At 43.0% G+C, this 17118-nt stretch overlaps 1 protein-coding gene across 1 annotated transcript in view; it reads right to left on the reverse strand.

The window, feature by feature from the left end:
* The window catches only part of GRAMD2B (GRAM domain containing 2B), a 167200-nt gene extending 151561 nt beyond the window's left edge, over positions 1-15639 (reverse strand). Inside the window, exon 1 of the mRNA XM_083151568.1 lies at positions 15442-15639. Within this exon, the coding sequence (XP_083007694.1) occupies positions 15442-15560 (119 nt within the window). The 5' untranslated portion in view covers positions 15561-15639. The remainder of the gene's footprint in view (positions 1-15441) is intronic.
* Between the last annotated feature and the right edge of the window lie 1479 nt (positions 15640-17118).

The raw sequence follows: 17118 nt of genomic DNA on the forward strand, positions 1-17118 counted from the left end.
TGGCTTTGTCTTGTCTAGCGGCACAAGTGACCATCAGGTCCCTAGACACTGTGCTGCGATGGGGCACAGTATAGCGAGCCTGAGATGTAAGATCATTGACCATGTACCTTTGTTGGTTAGAGGGGGGGGGTAATAGGGGGAAACTCCTTCTTCAGGCTGAAGCTAAGTGGATTTTTGTCCTTGATACTATCACACCTAGGGGACTAAATGAGCAGCATGGTCTGCATAGTTTTTTGTGACTTCCTAAATTAGGATATGATAGTCTATTAACATGAACTGTTTTTGATATGTATGTACTATCTATACATTACAGTATATGATTGATGCAGCATAATTTGTTTTTAAATGTCTTATGCATATATATATGTTTTATTTTTGCTTATTTATGTCTTTGTATTATGTTTCTGCAGTTGCCATGGCGACTAGGTCCTGCGTCAGCCGGATACGTGTCCGGCGTCCAGTAGTCACTGACAGCGCTGATGTCATGAGGATGCGCACTGGGTCTGTGACACGTCATGTGCTGCGACCCGGCAGCGCACGTGGATCATCGGGCGGTCGACACCTATGGAGTGTGGATAGCGGGGAAGGCTGACACAGGTGAGTATGTTTATTATGTTTGTGGGTGGGGATTCCTTGTGGGTATTTTACCATGCACTTTTACGGTATTCTGGTTGTACCCTGACGATGAGCCAGAGCTCGAAACACTAGTGTCGGGGTTTAACCACTTGTCTGCAATAAAGCAGTGTTTTTGCAACTGAAAACGACTCAGAGTGCCACCTTTGCTACCTTCTATCTATCTATCTATCTATCTATCTATATATATATATATATATATTCCATACACAGCAGAACAACAGGAGGTGGCACTCAGAGTCTTGTGCAAAAATTACGAGTGTATTGAACACATATCATATATATACATTCCAAGAACCGGCACTCCTTTGGGATCCCACTGTATACAAGCAGGGGGGCACGCCAGCAAAAGCACATATGCAGACCAACAGACGATAGTGGCACTCCCACAGATTTTACAAGAAAAAAACTCTGACACAGCTTATTCAGTTAGCTGACGTTTCGGGATTTAATTCCCTTTTTCAAAGCAAAACATCTGGTGCAAGACCAAATCAGAAGGTATACACTCTTACCTATATAGTGATGAAGGGGTCCACGTTGTACGCTGCCCGCCACCCGCCGCCGTCCCCGGCTCATGTGACCCAGAAGTGCATCACCTCACTGACACGTCAATGCGTCCCATCCATGTGGCGTCCCTAGCAACCCCGGCGCCCTCCCGGGGCCCACGACTCCTCCCCCTTTCCAGTGAGCAAGCTGCAGCCACAGCACAGCCTCTATCCCTAACTCGGCACACGCTGCTAAGTGCCATGTGCTGAGCTGAGGATAGAGACAGCTGCAGTGGCAGCCTGTGCTCTATCTCCCTCTTGTTTATAGTTTTTCATCGGAACATTGTCATGCCCCTCACAGAGGCCCCACCAGATAGCCACACCCCTCCATTTCACTGGGGCCAACTGACCTGTTGGTGCCCCTGACTGCCACTGATGATTACACTACATAGTGTACATTTCCAATGCTACATAATAATGTTAATTAAGCCACATGTTCATGTTCCAAGCCAGGAGTGAATTTAGATAAAATGTTTGGAATTCCCAGCAAGAAAATTAATGTGCTTGAAGAGAAACTTTATTCTAAACTTATGTTACTGTTAACTATGGCTAGTAACTCTGGGAATAACATTATAGAAACTCAAACTTTGATGTTGATCTTGAAGAAAATAAAATATTACAATGAATTACTTAAGTGATGCCACTACCATGAAGAAATAATCCCAACAGATTTTGCAGTAAACAGTAGCAAGTCAACAACATTACTTTCATTGGTGCTCAAATTAACAGTCCACCCTTTACATACCTTGTGTGCCTTCTAGTATTTTAACCTTTCAGGTGGAAAACAAATTGGAAAATACACGGTGTGAGGAACGTGCTTTTAGTACTAGATTGCATAGCATCTAGTACAAAAAGTATACAATGTGCTACAGCACCACGCTTTTTGTACTAGATACAAGGCAAAAAGCACCGGCTGTACAGACTATATGTGCTGTGCGATGGGATGCCCACGGGAGCGTCCATCGCATCGCACAGCACCATTGTACCGTGTATGGGCACCTTTACACGCTGTGATAATTGCATGCATTTTGGACTACATTGCATCGCATGCAATTTTCATGCAATGCGATCCGAAGCTAGTTCAAAATATGTGCAGCACATACTTTTTGAACTGTGCGATGAGATGTCGGCGGCAATCGCACCATGTATGGGTACCTTTAGCTAAGATAAATCACTGACGAGTACATGAACAGAGATGCAATAGTACAGCCGGGATATTTGGGCTGTAGCAGCAAGCCTATGGGGGTAATGCAGTCCTGATCACATGGCTGCAAATTAACTTCAGCCAGATTTCAGGTAAGATGCCGCCCCCGCTAGAGTGAAATCCCACCTTGCACATTAAAATGCTCAGTGTGCGAGTAGTTGTGTAAGGCTGCCCATCTATTTGCACACCTGTGCAAATATGTCCAAATCTATTCGTAAGCCGCTCGTCATCTAATCATTTTTACACTGTGCACCAGTCATCCCAGGCTCAGAGAAGCCAGAGACTTACTCAGCAGGTGTGATGAAAACAAGCATATCTGGCGTGTTGCTGATGTCACCCACCTTCCCCTAAAATGCTTTGGCGTGCCTACCAATCCCAACATTTTTTCTGGCACGCCTGCGTTTTTCTTGGCACTCTTATGAAAAGACTAGGTACCACGCCCAGGTGCCTACTTCCTGTCAATCACCTTGCGTAAAAATGTAACAGGCTTTCATTGCAGGACGGCCTCAAATTTGTGTAGTACCCCCCTATGTCTCCTGTCTACAGGGTCTTCTTCATCCAATGTATACACCAGTAGTGTTTGTTGCGGTGCTCCAAAAGTCTTGCTGGTATAATAGTAGAGAAGGCAATAGATGTTGGGGAAAGCGGGGTCAGAAAAAGCCCACTCTGTTTACCACCAAATTCGCTAATTTTCAAACATATTTTGCACCTTTGGGACACAGCATCCTGCTCCCATCCATTTACTTGTTCCCATCTAGTTCATCCTATTCTGGCTAAGTGCTTTAATGTCAACCTCATTTTTTGTTTTAATGGTTTGTTTGTGTTTTGGAATTACACCACGAAAGCTTATGGTACTGAAGGTGGTACACAGGCCTGATTCTGGACCATTTTACCCGATTCCAACAGATCAGGCCGATACATCCAGTGAAATTGGGCCAAATCGAAGGTGTTTAACATCAGGACTGATCTGATGCGTGTTCCCGTGCGCATCGGATTGGAGCCTGGAGATCTTGGGCCTTATTTTGGTTCATTCTTTCTGACAAAATCCTTCTTAGATGGGCAAAACCATGTGCACTGCAGGTGGGGCAGGTGTTACTTGTGCAGAGAGAATTAGATTTAGGTGGGGTTTTACTTCAAAGTGAGATCTATATTGCAGTGTAAAAATAAAGCAGTCAGTATTTTCCCTGCACAGAAACAAAATAACTCACCCAAATCTAATTCTCTCATATGTGACATCTGCCCCCCCTGCAGTGCACATGGTTTTGTCCATCTAAGAAGGATTTTGTCAGAAAGAATGAACCAAAATAAGGCCCCTTATGTGCAGCACATAAGATGAATGGAACCACCAGCTGCACATTTATTGCATACGATTTCCTTTGAAGTCTTCCTGAAGCTCCTGGCAGTCCCATTACAAGCGATAAATCCGATAAAACCTGTATTTTTTATAAATTTGGCTTAATTGAACCTTTTACAAACTGTAATGGTTAACCATTCGCTGCTCCAAACAGCCTACTATAGTGTATCTAGTATAAAACAACACTGAATTGTGAATGAAATCAAAATGGCTATCCATCACCGTGAGGCTTAGGGGGGGGGGGGGGGGGGGGGGGGCAGAAACAACAATGTAAAATGATAACAACTATATTACAAAAATATTCAATTGCCACAGTATCTAATATACAATTTATGTCTTCCTGTATCTCTGTACATATATTACACATTTATTTATATATAACACCACAAGGGATGCGCAGCGCCCAGTTACATATTCATCCTAATAGGCTGTCTGGACTTTCGAGAATGTAAAAGACAAAACAGAATCCATATGAGAGTGAGGCAGGCTTCCAAATTGTGGCGGAAATTCAATGAAATGCTCCAGAAAGGACCAGCACCAGGTACATCACATGTGGGAGATGCGTGTTACGGGGCCTAAATAAATCTGTTAAGTCGCATTCTCTGACATAAGTGCTGGACGCAACACTGTGAGGGTGGATGGTAAACCCACAGCTCAAATTGTGGTACTAGTTTTGTCTGGTTTGTCGGGAGTTTACAGCACTGGTAATGGAAAAGCTCATTCCCGGCACTATTCAGTAACGTTTTACTTGAATACACCCTGTGAAACTCAGGGTGATAGTGTGAGCATAGGTGTGCGCACATTGAGTGTTAGGGGTGCACAGGCACCCCCAAATGCTGTGCCCTCCCTTATGAACAACTCCCTGCCGCTAGCAATACCAGCAATACCTTTTAAGAAAGTCTATTGCTTTTTAGACCTGTATTCCATTAACCCCTTCCTGACAGAGCCAGTTTTTGCGTTCCTGACAGAGCCCTTTTTTTCAAATCTGACATGTCTCACTTAAGTGGGGATAACTTTTTTTTGCTTTTACTTATCCCAGTGATTTTGAGATTGTTTTTTCGTGACACATTGTACTTCAAATTAGTGGTAAATTTGGGTCGATACAGTCTGTGTTTTTTTGTGAAAAATACCAAAATATCGTGAAAAAATGGAAAATTTAGCGATTTGCAAAATGTTAAATTTTCTGCTTGTGAGACAAATAATCTTACCACTCAAAATAGTGAATAACTAACATAGACCATATGTCTACTTTATGTTGACATCATTATTTCAACTTCCTTTTAATTTTTTGGGACACTAGGAGGCTTCAAATATGAATAGCAAATTCTCAAATTTTCAAGAAAATTTCAAACACTGATTTTTTTAGGGACCAGTTCAGTTCTGATGTGACTTTGAGGGACTTGTATGTGAGACACCCCCATAAATGATGCCATTTCAAAAACTGCACCCCTCACAGTATTCAAAACAGCATTTTGGAAGTTTGTTAACCCTTTAGGTGTTTCACAGGAATTAAAACAAAGTGTAGGTGAAATTTCAAAATTTCTTTTTTTTTGCAGATTTGCAATTTTAATACATTTTTCTAAGGAACACAGTACATTTTACTAGAGAAATGTGACTGAAAATTGATTCCCCCAATTCTTTTGTTTTCATAAATATCCTATATGTGGCCCTAGTGTGCACGGTGACCAAACCACAGGCTTCATAATAGAAGGAGCACCTACTTGATTTTGGAGCCTCCTTTTTATGAGATTATTTTTTAGGCACCATGTAGGTTTCTAGGCACCATAAGATGCTAAAAGTTAGGAACCCCCCCACAAGTGACCCCATTTTGCAAACTACACCCCTCAGGGAATTCATCTAGGGGTATAGTGTACATTTCAAACCCCCAGGGGTTTCACCAATTGTGGTACAACTGGGCAGTGAAAATGAAAAATTATTTTTTTTACACAAAAATACAGTTCTGGCTCCAAATTTGTCATTTTCAGAAGGTATGAAGGAGACAAAGCACCCCAAAATCTGTGCCCCAATTTCTCCCGAGTACGGCAATGCCTCACATGTGACCAAAAAATACCAGTTGGGTGCATGGCAGGACTCAGAAGGGAAGGAGTGATTTTTGGATTTTGCAGCTCAGATTCTGGTGGAATTTTGGTGGGTGCTATGTCGCATTAGCAAGACCCCCAAAGCACCAATACAGTGGAACCCCCCCACAAGTCACCCCATTTTGAAAACTACACCCCTCAGGGAATTCATCTAGGGGTATAGTGTACATTTAAAACCCCCAGGGGTTTCACCAATTTTGATACAAGTGGGCAGTGAAAATGAAAAATTACATTTTTTTACACAAAAATGCAGTTCTGGCTCAAAATTTTTCATTTTCAGAAGGTATGAAGGAGAAAAAGCACCCCAAAATCTGTGCCCCAATTTCTCCCGAGTACGGCAATGCCTCACATGTGACCAAAAAATACCAGTTGGGTGCATGGCAGGACTCAGAAGGGAAGGAGTGATTTTTGGATTTTGCAGCACAGATTCTGGTGGAATGAATGGTGGGTGCTATGTTGCACCAATACAGTGGAACCCCCCCACAAGTCACCCCATTTTGCAAAGTACACCCCTCAGGGAATTCATCTAGGGGTATAGTGTACATTTCAAACCCCCAGGGGTTTCACCAATTTTGATACAAGTGGGCAGTGAAAATGAAAAATTAAATTTTTTTACACAAAAATGCAGTTCTGGCTCAAAATTTTTCATTTTCAGAAGGTATGAAGGAGAAAAAGCACCCCAAAATATGTGCCCCAATTTCTCCCGAGTACGGAAATGCCTCACATGTGACCAAAAAATACCAGTTGGGTGCATGGCAGGACTCAGAACGGAAGGAGTGATTTTTGGATTTTGCGGCTCAGATTCTGGTGGAATTTTGGTGGGTGCTATGTCGCATTAGCAAGACCCCCCAAGCACCAATACAGTGGAACCCCCCCACAAGTCACCCCATTTTGAAAACTACACCCCTCAGGGAATTCATCTAGGGGTATAGTGTACATTTCAAACCCCCAGGGGTTTCACCAATTTTGATACAAGTGGGCAGTGAAAATGAAAAATTACATTTTTTACACAAAAATGCAGTTCTGGCTCGAAATTTTTCATTTTCAGAAGGTATGAAGGAGAAAAAGCACCCCAAAATCTGTGCCCCAATTTCTCCCGAGTACGGCAATGCCTCACATGTGACCAAAAAATACCAGTTGGGTGCATGGCAGGACTCAGAACGGAAGGAGTGATTTTTGGATTTTGCAGCTCAGATTCTGGTGGAATTTTGGTGGGTGCTATGTCGCATTAGCAAGACCCCCCAAGCACCAATACAGTGGAACCCCCCCACAAGTCACCCCATTTTGAAAACTACACCCCTCAGGGAATTCATCTAGGGGTATAGTGTACATTTCAAACCCCCAGGGGTTTCACCAATTTTGATACAAGTGGGCAGTGAAAATGAAAAATTACATTTTTTTACACAAAAATGCAGTTCTGGCTCAAAATTTTTCATTTTCAGAAGGTATGAAGGAGAAAAAGCACCCCAAAATCTGTGCCCCAATTTCTCCCGAGTACGGAAATGCCTCACATGTGACCAAAAAATACCAGTTGGGTGCATGGCAGGACTCAGAACGGAAGGAGTGATTTTTGGATTTTGCAGCACAGATTTTGGTGGAATGAATGGTGGGTGCTATGTTGCACCAATACAGTGGAACCCCCCCACAAGTCACCCCATTTTGCAAAGTACACCCCTCAGGGAATTCATCTAGGGGTATAGTGTACATTTCAAACCCCCAGGGGTTTTACCAATTTTGATACAAGTGGGCAGTGAAAATGAAAAATTACATTTTTTTACACAAAAATGCAGTTCTGGCTCAAAATTTTTCATTTTCAGAAGGTATGAAGGAGACAAAGCACCCCAAAATCTGTGCCCCAATTTCTCCCGAGTACGGCAATGCCTCACATGTGACCAAAAAATACCATTTGGGTGCATGGCAGGACTCAGAAGGGAAGGAGTGATTTTTGGATTTTGCAGCTCAGATTCTGGTGGAATGTTGGTGGGTGCTATGTGGCATTAGCAAGACCCCCCAAGCACCAATACAGTGGAACCCCCCCACAAGTCACCCCATTTTGCAAACTACACCCCTCAGGGAATTCATCTAGGGGTATAGTGTACATTTCAAACCCCCAGGGGTTTCACCAATTTTGATACAAGTGGGCAGTGAACATGAAAAATTACATTTTTTACACAAAAATGCAGTTCTGGCTCAAAATTTTTCATTTTCAGAAGGTATGAAGGAGAAAAAGCACCCCAAAATCTGTGCCCCAATTTCTCCCGAGTACGGCAATGCCTCACATGTGACCAAAAAATACCAGTTGGGTGCATGGCAGGACTCAAAAGGGAAGGAGTGATTTTTGGATTTTGCAGCTCAGATTCTGGTGGAATTTTGGTGGGTGCTATGTCGCAATAGCAAGACCCCCCAAGCACCAATACAGTGGAACCCCCCCACAAGTGACCCCATTTTGCAAACTACACCCCTCAGGGAATTCATCTAGGGGTATAGTGTACATTTCAAACCCCCAGGGGTTTCACCAATTTTGATACAAGTGGGCAGTAAACATGAAAAATTACATTTTTTACACAAAAATGCAGTTCTGGCTCAAAATTTTTCATTTTCAGAAGGTATGAAGGAGAAAAAGCACCCCAAAATCTGTGCCCCAATTTCTCCCGAGTACGGCAATGCCTCACATGTGACCAAAAAATACCAGTTGGGTGCATGGCAGGACTCAAAAGGGAAGGAGTGATTTTTGGATTTTGCAGCACAGATTCTGGTGGAATGAATGGTGGGTGCTATGTTGCACCAATACAGTGGAACCCCCCCACAAGTCACCCCATTTTGCAAACTACACCCCTCAGGGAATTCATCTAGGGGTATAGTGTACATTTCAAACCCCCAGGGGTTTCACCAATTTTGATACAAGTGGGCAGTGAACATGAAAAATTACATTTTTTACACAAAAATGCAGTTCTGGCTCAAAATTTTTCATTTTCAGAAGGTATGAAGGAGAAAAAGCACCCCAAAATCTGTGCCCCAATTTCTCCCGAGTACGGCAATGCCTCACATGTGACCAAAAAATACCAGTTGGGTGCATGGCAGGACTCAAAAGGGAAGGAGTGATTTTTGGATTTTGCAGCACAGATTCTGGTGGAATGAATGGTGGGTGCTATGTTGCACCAATACAGTGGAACCCCCCCACAAGTCACCCCATTTTGCAAACTACACCCCTCAGGGAATTCATCTAGGGGTATAGTGTACATTTCAAACCCCCAGGGGTTTCACCAATTTTGATACAAGTGGGCAGTGAAAATGAAAAATTACATTTTTTTACACAAAAATGCAGTTCTGGCTCAAAATTTTTCATTTTCAGAAGGAATGAAGGAGACAAAGCACCCCAAAATCTGTGCCCCAATTTCTCCCGAGTACGGCAATGCCTCATGTGTGACCAAAAAGTGGCAGGACTCAGAAGGGAAGGAGTGATATTTGGATTTTGCAGCACAAATTCTGGTGGAATGATGGTGGGTGCTATGTCGCATTAGCAAGACCCCCAAAGCACCAATACAGTGGAACCCCCCCACAAGTGACCCCATTTTGCAAACTACACCCCTCAGGGAATTCATCTAGGGGTATAGTGTACATTTCAAACCCCCAGGGGTTTCACCAATTTTGATAAAACTGGGCAGTGAACATGAAAAATTACATTTTTTTACACAAAAATGCAGTTCTGGCTCAAAATTTTTCATTTTCACAAGGAATGAAGGAGACAAAGCACCCCAAAATCTGTGCCCCAATTTCTCCCGAGTACGGCAATGCCTCACATGTGACCAAAAAATACCAGTTGGGTGCATGGCAGGACTCAGAAGGGAAGGAGTGATTTTTGGATTTTGCGGCTCAGATTCTGGTGGAATGAATGGTGGGTGCTATGTGGCATTAGCAAGACCCCCGAAGCACGGTGAAATTATGAACCTAATATTCCATAGATGTGTGGTATATTTTAAAACACTCCTTTATACATAGGCCGGGTTTGTCGGGGCAAGTGTCACACTGGAAAATAGTTTGCTTTCTTATTCCCTTTTTATAGCAAACTTTGCACCTTTTTTGTGTCCTGCCCTTTTTTCCAGTGGAGGGGATTTCATCAGGAAAATGCTGCCCTGGTACAATACGGGGGCCAGTACTAGAAGTACTGGGGCCCTCTGCCTGCTGGTTCCCAAATATTAGGCCCTTTATGACTTCCTCTTGAAAGTGCATAAATGTCCCCCTCTGGCCGGTAGAACGGAATAGCACGTAAGCGTTATACAGTGCCATCTGGATGATATACACGGCCACCTTCTTGTACCAGATTTTTGTTTTCCGCAGGGCACTGTACGGCTTCAGTACCTGATCTGAAAGATCCACTCCGCCCATGTACCTATTGTAATCCAGGATACAATTAGGTTTGGAGGTGTGGGTACTGGTACCTCGTACAGGGACGGAGGTGGTACTGTCTCCGTGAATTGTTGTCAGTATAAGGACATCCCTCTTGTCCTTATATTTGACCAACAACATATTTTCGTTGCATATTCCCCTGCTTTCACCCCTTCTCATTACTTGGGCAATGTGCGTTTTTGGGAGGCCTCTTTGGTTCTTGCGCACAGTACCGCAAGCTGCTGTACCTCTTGAACCAAGGGCCTTAAACAGGGGGATGCTAGTGTAAAAGTTATCCACATAGAGGTGATAACCTTTATCCAGGAAGGGGTGCACTAAATCCCAGACAATTTTCCCACTAACACCTACGAGGGAGGGGGGGCATTCTGGCGGTTGAATTCTTGAATCCTTCCCTTCATAAACCCTAAACCTGTGGGTGTACCCTGAGGTGCTTTCACACAGTTTATACATTTTTATGCCATACCTTGCCCTCTTACTGGGAAGGTACTGGCGGAATTTAACCCTTCCTTTAAAATGTATAAGGGACTCGTCGATACAAATAAATTTTTCAGGGATGTACACCTCTTCAAATTTGGCACTGAAATGATCAATGACCGGCCTGACTTTGAATAGCCGGTCAAAGGTGGGATCATCTCTGGGTGGGCACTGTGCATTATCGGTGTAATGTATAAATTTAAGAATTGTCTCAAATCGAGTCCGGGGCATGGCCATACGGTAAAATGGAGTACTGTACAGAACATCTGTACTCCAATATTGCCTAATTTCTGGCTTTTTTACTATGCCCATATGAAACACCAGACCCCAAAACGTCATCATCTCTACTGCATCTACAGGGGTCCACCTAGCAAATGATGACGTGGGGTTTTGAGCAATAAACTGCTGGGCATATAAATTAGTTTGGTCCACCATTAAATTTATAAAATCATCAGAGAAAAATAATTTGAAAAAGTCAATTTCTCTGAGACCTGTGGAATCAAATTGGATTCCTGGCATGGCCAAAAACTCAGGAACCTGGGGCTCAAAATTGTCTGGTGGTGGGGTCCATACTAGATCAATTATTGGGGGGGGAATCTCAGCTGATCTACGGGGGCGTCTTTGAGGGGGTCCCTCATCACCAGAGGAGGAAGAGGAGCTTAAGACGAATCCTTCAAATTCCCCGCTTGCATCACTGCCTGTGTCAGAGTCAGAGGCAAGCATGGCATATGCCTCCTCCACTGAATACATTCTCCTGGATGACTGGGAGGACATTTGGGAGGACATTTGGGAGGACATTTGGGATGCCATTTTTATTTTTGTGTTACTGGTAGTGAAATGTTTCAACACGTGTATAGTGTAGGGGGGGGTACAAACTTTATTTCAATCCGGGGGGTATGTAGTGTGTATGTGGTGCAGAAAAAAAAAAATACTTTATACCAATAAAAAAAAAAAAAAAATGAAGGGGTTAAAAATAAAAAATTGAAGGGGTTAAAAAAAAAAAAAAAGGTCCTGCGCCAAAAATTGAGCACAGATGTTGGTCAGTAACGTCTGTCACTGAACAGCGCTCAAAGGCAACAGGAATCTGATCAAAAAAAAAAAAAAAAAATTGATCAACCCTGTGCCGAAAAAGCTGATCAGTGATGTACGTCACTGATCGGCGCACAGTGGCCACAGGACACCCACAAAATCAGTGTGTGTAAAAAAAAAATTAAAAAAAGACCCCACAGCACTCACAAAAAAAAAAAAAGGTGATCAGTGATGCGACACAGATTACCAGTGAGGGACAGCAGGTGCACAACCTTTGGTGCAACTGACAGTGCAACTGGCAGCAACTGACAGGTATATATATAAAAAAAAAAACCTCTGCGCCCCCAAAAAGTTGCTGATCAGCACAGATATACTGATCAGCACAAAAGGGGGGGTAGCAGACACAAAATATACACTCTCTATCACTCTCTGTCACTATCTCTCTCTATCTCTCTATCTCTCACTATCTCTCACTATCTATCACTCTAGGACACTGCAGCAGCAGCACTGACAGTTATATGTATAAAAAAAAACTGCACCCCCAAAAAGGGGGGGTAGCAGACACAAAATATACACTCTCTATCACTCTCTGTCACTATCTCTCTCTATCTCTCTATCTCTCACTATCTATCACTATCTATCACTCTATGACACTGCAGCAGCAGCACTGACAGTTATATATATAAAATAAAACCCCTGCACCCCCAAAAAGGGGGGGTAGCAGACACAAATCTCTCTATCTCTCTACCTCTCACTATCTATCACTATCTATCACTATCTATCACTGTATGACACTGCAGCAGCAGCAGCACTGACAGTTATATATATATAGAAAACCCCTGCACCCCCAAAAAGGGGGGGTAGCAGACACAAAATATAGCTCTCTCTGTCACTATCTCTCTATCTCTCTCTATCTCTCTCTATCTCTCTCTCTATCTCTCTATCTCTCTATCACACTGCAGCAGCAGCAGGAAGTCTCAGGAAGTCAGATCCAGGAAGCGTCCAGCACGCTACAAGCAGTGATAAGGTGATCAGGTAAGGTATTTGCAAGGATCAGGTAAGTATTAGCAAGGATCAGGTCGGTATTCACGGCAGGCAGGCACGGTGACCGTTCTGCACGCTATTCCAGACCGGAATGGCGTCTGCAGCGCAGTCACCGTCAGTTTAAATGTCGCGCCTTGGCTGTGATTGGTCCGTGGGTCCCACGGACCAATCACAGCCTTGGGGGCAGGTGGGGTGAGGGTGGGGTGAGGTGTCATCGTCACCGATGACCCCCTCATGCCCCCTGACGCCCGGCGGTGATTGACACCTGTGTTACCGAGCGTCCGATTCGCTGGTAACACAGGAAAACGCTGTGAATGGCTGTTCACACTGAACAGCCAATCACAGCGATCGCCGACGGGGGGGCGACATCGCAGCCCCCCCTGGGCATGCAGGGACATGTCTGCTGTCAGGGACAGCAGACATCGTCCCTCTGTCACTGCGTCTCGAGACGCAGTGACAGTTTAAACTCATGACGTACATTTATGCCATGTGTCGGGAAGTACCTCCCGGCCATGACGTAAATGTACGTCAAATGTCGGGAAGGGGTTAAAATTAGTGCACAGCAATCAAATGTGTGTTTTGCATTGTTAATTGTGCTAGACCATTGTCATATCACTACATACCTGCATAATCCATATAGTTTTTTTACTTTATATGCATGTACTGTTATAAAGAATAATAAGAATATTAAAACTGAAATAGGCCGGAGATTATGTTCTGGCTGAGAGACATTTAATATTTTTAGCGAGTACAAATAGATGATGGTAAACATGCATGGCTGGCAGTGTTAGACACACCCAATGGGCAATGCTAGACATGCCCAATAGGTGGTGCTAGACACACTCCTTTGATGGTGCACCCCCTAATAAAATGGGCTGCGCACGCCTATGAGTGAGAGATGTAAAGTGTTCAGGACCAAGGCACAAACAGTGCAGGTTTTGGTCACATCCCCTAAGCATCTCCTGCAGCACCTATCGGAAAATCAAGAAACATGGATTTTAACCAGGAGGGTATATAATACCAAAAATATAATCATTTTCATGTGTTTGTCTTAATTTTAATGCAAATGGAGCTGGAAGCAGCGTTATTCCATACTTCAGACCAATCCTCTTTATCAAAAATAGCTCTCAGATGAAGCTCCCAAGCTACTTCTTGAGCATCCCATGTGGTACTCATCTCCTCGACCAACATAGTATCTATAGCAGAGATGGGGTCTCTAAGGGTTAAATATCGATTTTGTTAAAGGCCTAATTACTAAAACAGAACTGATCTTAGAATGAAAGTGTCTGATCTGTAAATAATGGCAATAATCCTTAGATGGGAGAGCCATCCTTTCTTGGATTTCTGAGAATTGGGGAAAAGTGAGGTCATTGAAGGCAGATTTACATGTACCTGGGGTAAAAGCCATGCTATCAGTTGGGACAAACCCGGGAACAACTGAATAAGTCTATTATCAAAATCCCAAATGTGCAATGAACAAGAAATGACTGGATGAGATGCGAACATCCCTAGGGTGGTGCATCTTTGGGAGCCATTAAAGTGAGAGAAAGTCTACAGGCCCAGCTCTTCGGCTTCAATGGTGACTCAGACCTTCCTCGGGCCAAGGTTTCGCCATGCACAAAATGAGAAAGCTTTGCAGCATAATTATATTTCTTGAAATCAAAAATACCCAGGCCCCGAAGAGTAACCTAATTCTGGGATGTTTATGGGCCTATATGAAGTTACATGTTGCAGGTAAATTCATCTTTAAAATCCATGTGTAGCTGCCTCAAATTCATCAAGCTTCATTGTGAAAACTAACACTGTCTTCAGATTGAACCCATTTCGATACCTCGGCCTCCTATGGCCCAATCTCAGTACATGCATGAACCTAAGTTTTACTTATTATGTGTGAAAGTGGCATTGCTAAGGATCATGGGACAGCTGCTGTTTGGAGAAAAATGTGGGTTTACTAAGTTGCTATGATACTTTGGTATCTCCCACCGCAATTAGCTGAGCTGGATAGCTAAATAATTGGAAGCACTCTGGACTGAATCATAAATAAGCCCTTAAAAAAGATACTAATACCATGTCAGAACAAAAGCTGGCAATGGGAAGGCATTTTGTTTATGCACTGAAAGCATCCTGTTTGCAATTTTTATCTTCCAACCGAAACACGGAAGTTTGGTAAATCATTTTTTTTTCAGTTTTATGTTAAGATCTGTGTCAACGCACAGTTCTTAATTAAACATTAAGTAAAAATAATATTTAGTTTGTTATTATTATTATTTTTTTTGTATATTTGCCTTTTTTGTTTTTTACGTTCTATTTATTTTTATATTTTTCAAAGTGAGAGAAATGCTTCTGCACTTACAGGGCATAAAGTGACATAGCAGCTATTTTTAGAATACTAATGAATAAAAGATAAAGGTAAGGCAAACACAAACCCCTTATTCAAACAGAATACAAAACACTTCATAAAATAAACATGCTTATCAAATGAAATGCACCGTTCTAATTCTGATTTTAAATCTTCTGTAAAATATAAGTATCTATTAAGGCTCACTTGCTCTGTTGGTATACAAACGCATAGAACATGGACAAGCAATATTGTTTTTATTCTTTGTCAAGCTAACATTGCAGCATACCGAAAATCAATAAAACATTACTTACCTTACAAACACTGAGCCCAGGCTGTCTGTGGGACTAAGGGGAGAGAAGTCGCTTGTGCTGTGGGAATTTGCTAGACTGTCATCTAAGAAAACAGAATCGTCCAAAGAGAATTTCTTCATCCTTCTTTTTGTATATGTAAAAACAGCAAAACCAAGCACCTGACAAGGTAGAAAGCCGTGAACGTGCTTTCAGCTAGGTATGTCGTGTGAAACAGTAGCTTTTACACTCCCGGAAATAGTTCATGCTGCTGGCTAGGTTTCATGTCAATCCAGTTTCTTTACCTGTTAATAAGTAACTTTAAAGATTTACAAATTATGCAGATTTTATTTGAGGTCAACAGTCTTAAAAAAGTTGCCAAAGCACAATTTGTACTCCAAGCTGATAGCAATGTTGTGCTCATGTAAATATTGTTATTATTGGGAGAATTATTTTAGTTATTATTCAATTAATACTTTTATTTGTAGAATGATAGGCAAATCCACAGCACAGTCTATAGATGTAACATTTCCTATAGTGTACCAAATACTGAACTAAGGGGGGGGGGCATTCAATGTTGGATTCCGACTGTCGAAACCCCGGGTAGTTTTTGGTCAGCTCGTCTGCCTATAAGCCCCCAAACAAAAAGGCGACTTCTCAGCAGAGAAGTTGCCCGCAATCCCCTTTTGAGCCGCCTGGGACCTCCGGCCCTTTCGCATACCATATATCGCATGCGATCCCAGCCAAGCCTGTTCGGCTCAGATGCAATCCAACTGATCGCTTTTGCAGCTGGTGCGACTCGCATCATATATCTTAACAGAGCCGGCCCTAGCCTAAATGATGCCCTAGGCAAGATTTTGTCTGTTGCCCCCTAGCACCGCCACTAGTTCCGCCTCTGACCCTGCTCCCCTTTCCCAGCACCATCAACCCTCATAATAGCAGTCATCATTTTGGTGCTCCTACCTGCATTATTTTAAATAGAAACAGTGCACACCATCGGTGCGCAGCCCAAACAGGGGTGTGTTCTTGCTGGGAAGGGGCATGGCCACACAATAGTACCCCCAATTCAAATGATGCCACACAGTAGTGCCACTTTATTCACATTATATCATGCAATGGTGTCCCTTATTCACGTTACATCACACAGTATTACCACTTTACCTTATATACATTACTCCTCACATTATTCACATTATACCCTAAGAAAAAAATCCTGAGAAAATATTGTATTTTAAGCACCTCCATGGCCACACTGCAACCCAGCACAAAGCAGTGTTTGCTGGGCAGAGGAGAAGAGCTGCAGCTGCTGCTGTCACTTAAGGGGAGGGACTCTGGGGCCCCCACTGGGCCCTTCCATCAGACTTTGGCCTGGGTAATTTGTACCCCCTACCCCTTTCTCTCGGCACCCCTGATAATACCACACAGTAATGCGCCTTACACATGACACACATTATTAATGTCCTTATAACCATAATGCCCCTACACAATATGCCAACCTTTATTAATGCCCTTCATACACATAATGACACACATAATGTCCCTTACACATATGTTGCACATTATTAATGCCCTTATACACATGACACACATAACGCCTGTTACACATATGTTGCACATTATTATTGCACATAATGCCCCTTACACATATGCCGAACACTACTGCACAACCAACCCACCCGCAGACAGCACTCGCACAGCAGC

Source organism: Crinia signifera, chromosome 1 (genome assembly GCF_055691185.1).
Source record: "Crinia signifera chromosome 1, ASM5569118v1, whole genome shotgun sequence".
Lineage (NCBI taxonomy): Eukaryota > Metazoa > Chordata > Amphibia > Anura > Myobatrachidae > Crinia > Crinia signifera.